General features: G+C 43.8%; 2 protein-coding genes across 2 annotated transcripts in view; both read left to right on the top strand.

Annotated features, from left to right (window-relative positions):
* LOC144065608 (uncharacterized) overlaps positions 1-6331 on the top strand; it is a 10889-nt gene extending 4558 nt beyond the window's left edge. Inside the window, exon 2 of the mRNA XM_077588598.1 lies at positions 4394-6331. Coding sequence (XP_077444724.1) covers positions 4394-5679 — 1286 coding nt within the window. The 3' untranslated portion in view covers positions 5680-6331. The remainder of the gene's footprint in view (positions 1-4393) is intronic.
* LOC144065607 (uncharacterized) overlaps positions 1-12172 on the top strand; it is a 48207-nt gene that overhangs the window by 19745 nt on the left and 16290 nt on the right. The gene's annotated exons all lie outside the window — the stretch shown is intronic.

Here is a 12172-nt window from a genome sequence, read left to right as displayed (position 1 = left end):
TAATGATGTCCATTTTTTTCTGGAAAAGTCCATCTGGAAAATAGCTGTGAGGAAACAGAATCAATTTGTTTTTGCTTCTGCTTCTGTCGGCCATAGTGGGTGGAGTTTGGAATCTCGGCTGCCTCGGGTGCTGCTTTGGCCCGCCTACTAGCCAATCATAGTTTGTGAAAGCAATGACATGTCCCAGCCAGCAAAATGCTAACGCCTATGAAAAATCATTGTGGGGTTGCCAACTCGAAATCTGATTGGTTAAAAGCAACACTCTAGTTTAATGCAGCAGAGCCCGCAAGAACTGATTGTGAAGGCTTTGAGGCAGATCTGATCTGGCAACAAATAATGGCTGAAATGTGATTGATTAAATGCTTCAATATGAAAACACACATCTGGAAGCAGTGCAATAAGGGGGAAAAGCAATGAAAGGAAGCTAATTTGAATATACTTATTATGCAGACAATTTGGAATAATAAGTATTGATGGACAAAATATAATATGATTCAGATATTTCTTAGGCCAGCAGAGAAGGCCTTGAAGGCCCTGACGGCCCGCCACTGATATATATATATATATATATATAATAATAATAATCGGACATAGGCCCTGTCGTCATTATCACAACACAAAAAGCCTACTTGTCATCACACACAGAAACTGCGTGTGACGAAATTGATGGTGCTTCTCCATAAGCTACGTTTACTCGGCAAAAGACCTAAATAAGTGTAAGTTACGGACTTGTAATTTGGCATTCTGCTGTTGTGGATACAGGTCGCTTACCTCTCGCTTACCTCTCACTGTCTTCCACTTACCTTACTTCAGTCAGCTAGTAGGAGGCAGATCACCACCCAAACATCTGTTCATATTACCGCAGAAGGGAATGTGTGTTATGTTAGCGCGAGTTTAGATTTCTGATGGATGTGGGGAAAAAACTGTCCTTAAGCCTATTTGTCCGTGCTTTGTGGGACCTATAGCGTCTGCCAGAGGGCAGCAGCTGGAACAGATTGTGACCAGGGTGGTAAGGGTCCCCTATGATGTTCTTGGCTCTGCTGAGGTAACGAGGGCTGGCAATGTCTTCCAGTGAGGGCAGAGAGCAGCCGACAATCCTCTGGGCAGTGTTAATCACTTTCTGCATGGCCTTTTTGTCTGCCGCCGTGCTTCCAGCGTACCACACTGTGAATCCTGGCGACTGTAAGATAACGAATGACACCGAACTGGAGAGCATAGAGTCGCAGCGTCAGTGCGCGCCGCCATCTTGCAGATGCATCTTGCAGATACCGCTGCTCGTGGGGACATTGCGGGCACCGACTCGCAACTCCCTCGTTGTAATGGGTCTGGTCGCAACCGCTTTGAACAGCGCCTATGAGAGAGAGTTGCGACCGGAAATATTGCGAAGAGGGAATTGCGGGCCGGTGCCGCTGGATGTTATGAGCAGCGAACGAGAAGTAATATAAAACTTCTCGTATTAGATAAGAATAACAGGACATCAACAGCTGAGCTTACCCACGTATTGATTGTGGGTCATGAAGTTTTATTCTGAGAAAGAGTGCCATTGCCTATCGGCGTTGTGTGCACGAGTATATTTCATTACCCAGAAAGTCCTCTTTTTCCGCGCGCATGCGCGTTTTTGCGTTTCCTGGTCGCAACTTGTCTGAAGAACTCATTCGGTGCTCGTAGTATTGTTATACACGAAAGATATGCAAAAAAAGACAGTGCCATGGCCACCTGGCTTGGTCTCATCACGAAATTTTGATCGCATGACGGGCGAATTATTCGATCGAAATTTCCGCCGTAAGACGAGAATATTGTATTACGAGCGGTTGTGTGACGAGGTATGTATGTATGTATATATATATATATATATATATATATATATATATATATATATATGTGTGTGTGTATATATATATATCAGTGCGGTCGGTGCATTTTCTCGTAGCGCCTTCAACGTATCAATCCAACCCTCAAAAACTATTTTATGGCTATAAAACCTCTACTGCAGCTGCGACACGTAAAAAATAATCAATAAATCAATGCACAAAAATGGGGTAAAATCCACTTCCTAGCAGCATTTCATGATTAAATACAAATACTGGAGCTTTTCACACATTAAAACCAGGCCAGGGGGGTGATTTCCTCGGGAAAAGACAGCGATGGACGTCAATGGCGAAATGGCAAAAATTAAACTGGGATAAAATCAAAATCCTACCAGCATTTAGTGATTAAATACAAACACTGGAGCTTAAATACAAAAACTGGAGCTTTTCAGATGAGAACCGGGCCCACAATTGAAATATTATTTAGGAATATAGCCATATTTTACTCACCAAAAATCCTTTTTAACTGTACACAATATCCATCCTCCTTTCTTTATTCCTTCTTTTCTATCGCCATCGAAGCTCATGCTGAAATTCGAGCCTGTCCTGTCATATTTCTGGCATAGTCCGTTTTGAAAATGGCTTTAAATCAAAACAACAATATACTATTTGCTTGTGGAGCTAAGTTAGCGCACTGAAAGTGCCGCTCACACCATTTTCCCGGCTGTAACAGGCTTGCTAGCTTCGGAGTTGACCGCCCTTTCTTAATGATGTCCATTTTTTCTGGAAAAGTCCGTCTGGAAAATAGCTTTGTGAGAGAAATCTGCAACAGAATCCATTTGTTTTTGCCACTGTCGGCCATTGTGGGTGGAGTTTGCGATCTCTGGCTGCTTTGGCCCGCCTACTAGCCATTCATAGTTGCTGAAAGCAATGACATGTGCCAGCCAGCAAAATCCCCACGTCTATGAAAAATCATTGTGGGGTTGCCAATTCGAAATCTGATTGGTCAAAAGCAACAGTCTTGTTTAATGCAGCAGACCCCGCAGATCTGATTTTGAAGGCTTAGAGGCAGATCTGATCTGCCAACAAATAATGGCCTAAATGTGATTGATTAAATGCTTCAATATGAAAACACATCTGGAAGCAGTGCAAACAGGGGGGAAAGCAATGAAAGGAAGCTAACAGACCATTTGGAATAATAAGTATTGATGGACAAAATATAATATGATTCAGATATTTCTTAGGCCAGCAGAGAAGGCCTTGAAGGCCCTGACGGCCAGCCACTGATATATATATATATATATATATATATATATATATATATAAAATGTTTCCTTTGTTTAAGAACTCTTTTTTTTCCTTTTTAATTAAAAATGATTAAAATTTATATTTGATGCTTCACTCTTTTCTAAAAGGATTCTAAATAAATTAAAATCTCAAAAATACAAGAGAATATCTGCAAAGAAGAGGCTCAAAAAAGATTTGGAAAAACTTTAAGGGCCTGTGAGGTTACTTTACTGACCAATAGTCCTTTTTTGTGAAATACACTTTTAAAAAACATTGAGATGCCCTGTACAAAAGGGGCTAGAGCCGCCTCTACATACTGAGAAGGCTACGGTCCTTTGGCCTTTGGAGTGTGCAGGACACTGCTGAGGTCTTTCTACGACACTGTGGTGGCATCTACAGTGTTTTATGCAGTGCTCTGTTGGGGATGCGGGAGCACGGAGAGGGACAGGAACAGGCTGAATAAGCTGGTCAGGAGGGCCAGCTCTGTTCTGGGCTGTCCTCTGGACTCTGTGGAGGAAGTGGGAGAGCGGAGAATGCTGACCAGGATGATGTCCATCATGGACAGCGCCTCCCACCCCCTGCATGAGTCTGTGGAGTCTCTCCGAAGCTCTTTCAGCAATAGACTGCTGCACCCTCATTGCAGGAAGGAGCGCTTCCGCAGATCCTTCCTCCCATCAGCTGTCAGGCTCTTTAACAAAAAAATGGCTGAGTGTTAAGACCTACCGTATGCCTGCATATACATCTATATGTATGTATATATGTGCTTATGTGTGTGTATATATATATATGTATATATATGTATGTGTGCTTATGTGTGTGTACGTGTGCGTGTGCGCGTGCGTGTGCGCGTGTGCATGTGCATGTACATGTATATGTATATATTTCAGCAACACGCTTATTCTGTTTATATATTTATTCATGTATTTATTTATTAACTTACTTATTACCTATCTATGTCTAAAATGCCTTTCCTATTTCTGCATCCTCACCGTCTTGCTACTGTGACAACGAAATTTCCCAAATACGGGATGAATAAAGTTATCCAAGCCAATCCAATCCAACCCCTTTGGCTATTGATGAGAATACTACAGTAAGGCTATGTTGACAACATCACGGGTGTATGGCATCCTCTTCTGTTTAACTACGTTACTGTAGCCACCAGCATATTAGTCCTTTCTTTCCAGCCTAACCACTGCCAATATAAGTATAAGACTAAATTCCCAGTCTAACATAAAGAACCTCTAGATAGAATAATAGACAGTTTATAAAATATATAATTTATCTTGGGGTCTTTGCAGGTTTCAGAAAATATCTTGGTCCTGATGGGAAGGTGTCAGAGTTTTCTGGGGCCAAAGAGGATGTTGAGCCCCCTCAAATTGAAGAGGAGGAGCCAGAGTTCCCTCAAGACAGAGAGAGAGAAGAGCAACTTAAAATAAAAAAGGAGGAAGAAGATGTCACCTGGTCAACTGGTGCGTCCTTGAAGAGAGAAGATGATCTTGGCGTGGCCAGCGGAGGGGCGGATCCTGCAAACACTTTAACATGGCCTCAAATTAAAGAGCAAAAGAGAGAAGAGCAACTTTCAATCAAAAAGGAGGAGCAGCAAGATGTCACTTGGTCAACTGCTGAGCCTTTCAAGAGTGAAGTTGATCTAGGCGTGGCCGGCAGAGGGGCGGAGCCTCTGCACGGCAGCGACTCAACAAAAGGATGGCAAGAAGAAGCTTTTATTGCTCCTCCATCAGATAGTGACGACTTGCTTTATGATAATGATGACGATGAAGGTCTTAAGAAAAATCCTAGTGGCGGCAAACTCTGCTTATGTTCTCTGTGTGGGAAAACCTTTGGTAAAATGTTTACTTTGAAAAGACATATGGCAACCCACATTGGGCAGAGACCGTTTTTGTGCTCCGTTTGTGGTAAAACATTCACACAGAAAGCAAACTTAAAAAGCCACACACGAACCCACACTGGTAGAAAACAATTTTCCTGCTCAATTTGTGGTCACGCTTTCTTTCGAAAGCAGGACTTAATCATCCACACAAGGACCCACACTGGTGAAAAACCGTTTTCGTGCTCGATTTGTGGTAAATCTTTCTCTCTCAAGCACAAGTTAAAACGCCACACAAGAACCCACACTGGTGAAAAACCATTTTCATGCTCAGTTTGTGATCAAGCCTTTTCTCAACAGCAACACTTAAAAAGGCACACGAGAACTCACACGGGTGTAAAGCCATTTTTGTGCTCAGTTTGTGGTCAAGCCTTTTCTCAACAGCAAGACTTAAAAACCCACACAATAACCCACACTGGTGAAAAACCATTTTCATGCTCAGTTTGTGGTCAGACATTCACGCGGAAGAAGAGCTTAATTAGTCACACAAGAACCCACACTGGCGAAAAAACATTTTCGTGCTCAGTTTGTGGTCAAGCCTTTTCTCGAAAGGAACATTTAAAAAGGCATACGAGAACCCACACTGGTGAAAAACCATTTTCCTGTTCATTTTGTGGTCAAGCCTTTTCTCAAAAGCAAAATTTAAAAACCCACACCAGAATCCACAAAGGGGAGAACTCCTTTTCCTTGCGCAGTTAACAACTTCACCAGAACTGACTTTGGGTTCGATTTGTAGTTCTATTACACTTTTATATTTATCCAAACGGATTTGATTGGCATGTAACTAAACTGACCTGGCAATTGATCTGTAACTGCCACATTTTATTTTCACTGTATTTTTTGTGAATATTAATGTTAATTTCACCATACCTCCTGTAGTGGGCGCAGTGGCGCTTGAGCGAGCGTACGTTTGCTAAATGGGAAGATAAGTGCTTCAGAAGACGCGCTCTCGGTAAGAGAAAGGCAGCACGAGACAAACTCAGCCAGAAAGTTGCAAGCTAAAGTAATATAAAGAGAAATAAAGACTAAAACCCAGGCTAATTCCTCTTGGTACTCAGCCAACGAGGTGTTTTGTCATTTTTTGTGTATTTCTTTTATTTCACAAATTGTCTATTTTTTAAAGCTAATTTTAGTTTTTGTGTGTTATTAGTTATGTAGGTGTTATTTGTAAATCTGCCAATATGGATTCAATAAATTCATCAGTTTGAGAAAGACACTTAGTACTCACAAGTACCGTATTTTCACGCCTATTTGGCGCATCATATTTTACGCCGCAGTGTCAGTAACGAGTGCTATTTCTGTATTTTAGACACACAAAGCACGCACCATTTCATTAGACGCATATATATTATATATGGATGAACATCAAAACGCAATAGCGCTGGCTACCGGAAGCAGCTTATTGCCGGGTTCCGGTGCGCAGTGACTGCTGGGAAATATAGTTCTTGCGCTAACACCCACACGCTAAAAACACGCTTTAAAAAGGCAACAGAAGCAAAACTGAGTTCGGTTGTACTTTATTTAGACATTTTACAACTTACGTCATCATCACCCACAAATCCATCAAAGTCCGTCAATAGGACAACTACGGCAATCATACTGGCGACCACACCAATTTGGTGCTGGCCGTCATTTCGGCTGTACCAAAGAAATCCTGCCGCTAAATGTTGGTGTCAACAGAGCATTCAAAGCTAGACTGTGAACTATGTATATATATTATATATAATAACTCTGAGCTTGCCGTCATTCCCGGAGGCTTAAGAACTACAACCGCGGGACCCAGCGTTTTGGAAGACTCATTTGGGCAATTGTTTAATTCGGACACAGAAAATGAGGACTTTGATGGATTTGTGGGTGATGATGACATGAGTAAGTTGTAAAATCTCTAAATAAAGTACAACCGAACTCAGTTTTGCTTCCGTTGCCTTTTTAAAGCGTGTTTTTAGCGTGTGGGTGTTGCGCGCAAGAACTCTATATCCCAGCAGTCACTGCGCAGTACTTTATCTACGGGAAAATAGTAGAGTCGGGCTGCTTGGCGTAGTTAGTTGTATGTGTATGTGTGTGTGTGCGTGTGCGTGTGCGTGTGCGTGTGCGTGTGCGTGTGCGCGTGCACGTGCACGTGTGCATGGGTACTCGTTGGCAAGTGGTCGTGCGTTATCCTATTGTGAGGACATTTGTGTGCATCATTTTCGGAATATTTTGAAGGGAATACAACAGCAAACAACCCATCGATAGCGAACGTGAGAGTGGAGGCGTGGCCAACAGCTAAACCGGAGAACAAAGGTACTAAAAAAAATTAGAATTCAGTTTTGTGTAAAGATACATTAAACGTATGTTTAAGTGTCTGTATATATTAATCCAAGTTAATTGAAATTTGTTTGTTCTGTTACAAGTGTTACACCCTGCATTTGATCTTGAAACACAGGGAGAAATAATCAGAACAGTGATCCATTGTTGTTTCTTCAATCCAACTTTTACTGTAATGATTCAACACCTCCCGTGCCTCAAGCTATTTGCTAAGACATCAATAATCGAATACCGATCTTTAACATGCCCCACACTTGCCATGTGGATCCAAGGATCAACAATCGAACACCAATACACCCATTCAATCCAAACTCGTTATACCTTCTTTACATGCAATCGTTAATAAATCAAACACTCTAGTATGTCACACTAATAGATCAAACACTCTAGTATGTCACACTCTCCCCCACAAAAACAAATGTCGTCCCGACATCAGTACATTCCAAATATCTTCCCGTTGTTGGTTGTTATTCTGAACAGTCTAGCAAACTTGTCATTTCACATCCTTTTCTGTGAGCTGATATTCATGAAAACTCTAGACGGCAAGGGCCACAGTTCAAATATAATCCACAACTCGTACGGTCCACGTTCACTGGATGGAAACTGTAATCACAGTCCGTAACAGTCCATGTTCGCATCATACATGTCACCCTTGTAGGCTCAAGTCTGTTGGAGTCCATACATAAAGGGTGGTTGAATGTAATATGGCTGCAGGTGTACTAACCTAGGAACCACTCCTGGTGCAGGGTAAGCAGGTAGCAGCTGATGTGGTGACTGAGTACTATAACAGGAGGGGACACCAAGCTGATCATAGGTTGTTCGTCGTGGTGGATGTCTCTGCCTTCTTGGCCGTTCATAAGTCAACGCCTCAGGTTCATTCACAGCGGTTGGCGGAGAGGTCTCTGATAAATCATCATGAGGATCTTCAACAGCCAAATTTGTTCCCTCACCAGGCAGGTCCTCCAGCTGATAGTCATCTTCTGCTTGTACTGGTCCGGAAGCAGGGCCCTTCACTTCAAGTCTCTGATTCGCTGGCAGTGGCCTGTGCTTAGACTCCATCCCTTGGGCATCTCTCTCATTTAGCACCTGGAGGGGCTCGTAGTGAAAGTCATCTTCGTAACCACTGTCTTGGTCTGTCTCTTGAAGATGAGATACCGGCTGCTGTTTATTTCTCTCCATACTCTTGTCAATTTTTCCTCCTTCTGGTGTCAGGTTTTTTATCAGGATGCGCTCTCCTGGTTGTAGCACGGAGCTCCTCACTTTGGTGTCATAGTGCTTTTTACCTCGTTCTGCAGCTTTTCGTACACTCGGTGTACGCCTCCTCCATCCCTTGTCTCCCTTTCTCCACTTTGGCCTTGTATAACTCCAGCTTGTCAGCTTTGATTGCGCGTTCTCTCAGCGCATCCAGTTCATCGCAATAGGCGCGGGCTGCACGGGCGTCTACGAGCAGCTTCAAATTCTCCTGCTGGAGCCTCTTTATTTCTTCCTCCATGTTTTCCTGCTTGTGTCTGTTGTCCAGCAGTTGTTCATTCCTCTCTTCTAGCTCTTGTCTAAGTCGTCTGATCTTTGCCTTTGAATCAGCAAGTTCCACCATCAGGTGTTGCTGAGTTCCCACCTGCTGCTGTTGCATGCTGGGAGGATTGACGATGGCCAGTGGACTGGATGTGCCACAAAGCACACGAACCACACCTTCCCTTTCCTGAGTTAGCTCTGCTATAGTCTCTTCTTTTAGTGGTCTGCTTCCTCGGATTTTACATCCAGCTTGGAAATGTTCTCCACTCCCACACCGATAACAATGTGTGCACTTCACATCTCGCCCTCCCTGCTGACAAGCAAAACACCTTCTTGGGACATAAGCAGGGCGGCTAGTGTTCCAGGGGGGTGCTGGGGGCTTGCTGTAGTAATTTTGTTTTGCAGAAGGTGGCTGGGGCTTCCGAACTGGTCTTCTAACTGAAGGTGGGAGGTAGGACTGAGGCTGAAACATAGCCTGCTGTAGTGTCTCTCTGATCTGAGCTATCTCTGCACTGAGATCTTTAAGAGAAGCAACACTTGCCTTAAGTTCAGTCAACTCCGCTCGTACCTCACGGGACTCTTTTGTTTTTTCTTCTCCAGGGCAATTGGTAGGTCGTAGTTCTTCTGACTGCACCTTGCTAACATGTGTCGCTGCCTGTGGGGTACTAAACTTCTTTTTATTTCTCCTTTCCGTTTCATTAGCACAGGCTATATTTAACCGCTCTAGTAACAGTTCATCTGAAGTCTTACAGTCCAGCAAGAGAGGCTGCATATCTACCCTAACACTGTCACTCTGGAGACCAGTGAGTATTGTGTGCAAGCACATACGCTGGACTAAACTTGGGTCATACTGGAGTCCTGATTCTGATTCTCGAGATGCAAACAGTACCTTCTGCCTAAGACCCAAGACTCGCATTAAGAAACTTTGAGGAGTCTCTTTGATCTGCTGCACTTCTGAAGCTAACTGCTTATAGAGGTCGGTAGCACTCCTCTCCTGAAAGTGAGTGCGTAGGATGCATTTGAGTGTGGGAAGAGTGAGGTTAGGTTTCTCTTCCAAATAATTACGTAGCTGCAAACTGGGGGAGATAGCTCTGATAACTGCATCAATAATTTCCACATCTAGGTAACCCCTATTCAGTCCATTTTCAATTTGATGAACAAGGCTGGAGAATGTCAGCTTGTCCCTCTGGCCTGGTTCACCTATTTGGCCGGCAATTTTGAAGTCCTTGCGCCAGTATGAGCTTGGCTGGGGCTGCGGAGACACACCCCCTTGAGGGTCCGCAGCATCTGGTAGCTGGGGCAAAGTTATTGGAGTCTCTTCCAATCTTGATTCTTGCTTTTCGTTTTCATCTCTTTTGACTTCATGCTTCATATCTGATATTTTCTCTTTCAGTTTCAACAATTCAGACATGCCTTCATCCTCTACTTCCTCTAGTTCTTCTCTTTCTAGGTACTTCACAATGTGAGCCACTAATGATAGACGCGATTTCCGTTTAACACTTCTTAATATGTTAAGAAAATCACATATTTCCAGTAGGTTATTTTCCGTCAGGTTGTTCAATGTTCCTTCCACCTCTTCGAGTAACTGTTCCATCTTGTTGATGATCTAGGAGCTCTGTTGACTGTACAGGAGTGAACTCTGAACTGGCACGTCTTTACTGTCCCTCTGATGATCTCGTAGGCCTCAGATGACAAGTGCTCAACCGCCAACTTCCAGTTCTTCTTAAACAGCAACACCTCCTCTCACTGCCATCTGCCTGGTTTGTAGTGTTTGGGGGGATTTAGCTGGCTCAGAATTCAGTGAGCAGGTCTTGGACACTGGACATCTGAACAGCAATCCCAGCGGTGCCTCCAAAATGTTACACCCTGCATTTGATCTTGAAACACAGGGAGAAATAATCAGAACAGTGATCCATTGTTGTTTCTTCAATCCAACTTTTACTGTAATGATTCAACACATCTCCCGTGCCTCAAGCTATTTGCTAAGACATCAATAATCGAATACCGATCTTCTTTAACATGCCCCACACTTGCCATGTGGATCCAAGGATCAACAATTGAACACCGATACACCCATTCAATCCAAACTCGTTCTACCTTCTTTACATGCGATCGTTAATAAATCAAACACTCTAGTACAGGGGTCACCAAACTACGGCCCGTGGGCCGGATACGGCCCGCCGGCACATTTGGACCGGCCCTCTGAACAATACCAGAGACGCTATCGGAATTTTTTTTTTTTTTTTTTTTTTGAAATTTTTTGGGGGGGGGGGGGGGGGGATGCGGCCCGCTGGCACATTTGGACCGGCCCTCTGAACAATACCAGAGACGCTATCGGATTTTTTTTCCTATTTGGCCTTGAAGACTGGGACATTTTAATCTTGTGTTTGGTTCATTGCACCCCTGCTGAGCCCACAAATCATCCCAGTGAAGCGGGGCTTCGCATTGCTTCTTTGGTGACACGCGCGGGGAGAGTGTTTCCCTTTGATGCATGCGGGCACGTCCACCGTTGCATGCACGAGCAGTGTTACCGAGACATCTGGACGATCGCAGGTGAGGGCGGAGCCCTGGGACCATCGCGGACTATTCAAGCATATTAAAACTGCAACCTGTTTGAGAACGGAATAATGGCGAAAAAGTTAGGTGAGAGAAAAATTGATTCAGAATGCAGGATATTTAACCTGGAGTCGACAAACGATTATTTTTTTTGTTCAATGCAAAGAAAAGGCTGTTTGTCTCATTTGTCAAGAGACGGTGGCGGTATTCAAAGAATACAATCTTTGCCGACACTATGAATTCCGTCACAAAGACAAGTACGATAGATTGCAAGGCCAAATACGAGCAGACAAACTCTCAAAGCGAAAAAGTGGACTACTATCTCAGCAGAACCAGGCATCCGCTCGGGCCAGCTTTTGGGTTGCTAAATTGATAGCAAGCAGCGGTAAGCCTTTCACTGACGGAGAGTTTGTTAAGAAATATATGGATACTGTCGCGGAGGAGGTGTGTCCCGAGAAGAAAGATGCATTTAATGCCGTAAGTCTGTCGGCGAGTACAATGACCAGACGCGTTGAAGAAATCGGGAGTAATGTATATGCCCAGCTGCAGCAGAAGACGAAATAATTTGACTTTTTTTCCATTAGCACTGGATGAAAGCACGGACGTGCAAGACACAGCGCAACTGCTCATTTTTATTCGTGGAGTTAGCGCAAACTTTGAGATTTGCGAGGATCTGGCAGCCCTCCAAAGTCTCAAAGGGACTACAACGGGAGAGGATATTTTTGACAAAGTGTGCCAAACCATGGAGAAGTTGGACCTGGACTGGTCAAAGCTAGCTAGCATCACGACTGACGGGGCTCCTAGCATGGTGGCCGAA

This window comes from Stigmatopora argus, chromosome 20, assembly GCF_051989625.1.
Source record: "Stigmatopora argus isolate UIUO_Sarg chromosome 20, RoL_Sarg_1.0, whole genome shotgun sequence".
In the NCBI taxonomy this organism is placed as follows: Eukaryota; Metazoa; Chordata; class Actinopteri; order Syngnathiformes; family Syngnathidae; genus Stigmatopora; species Stigmatopora argus.
This window is presented reverse-complemented; position numbering and strand designations above follow the sequence as displayed.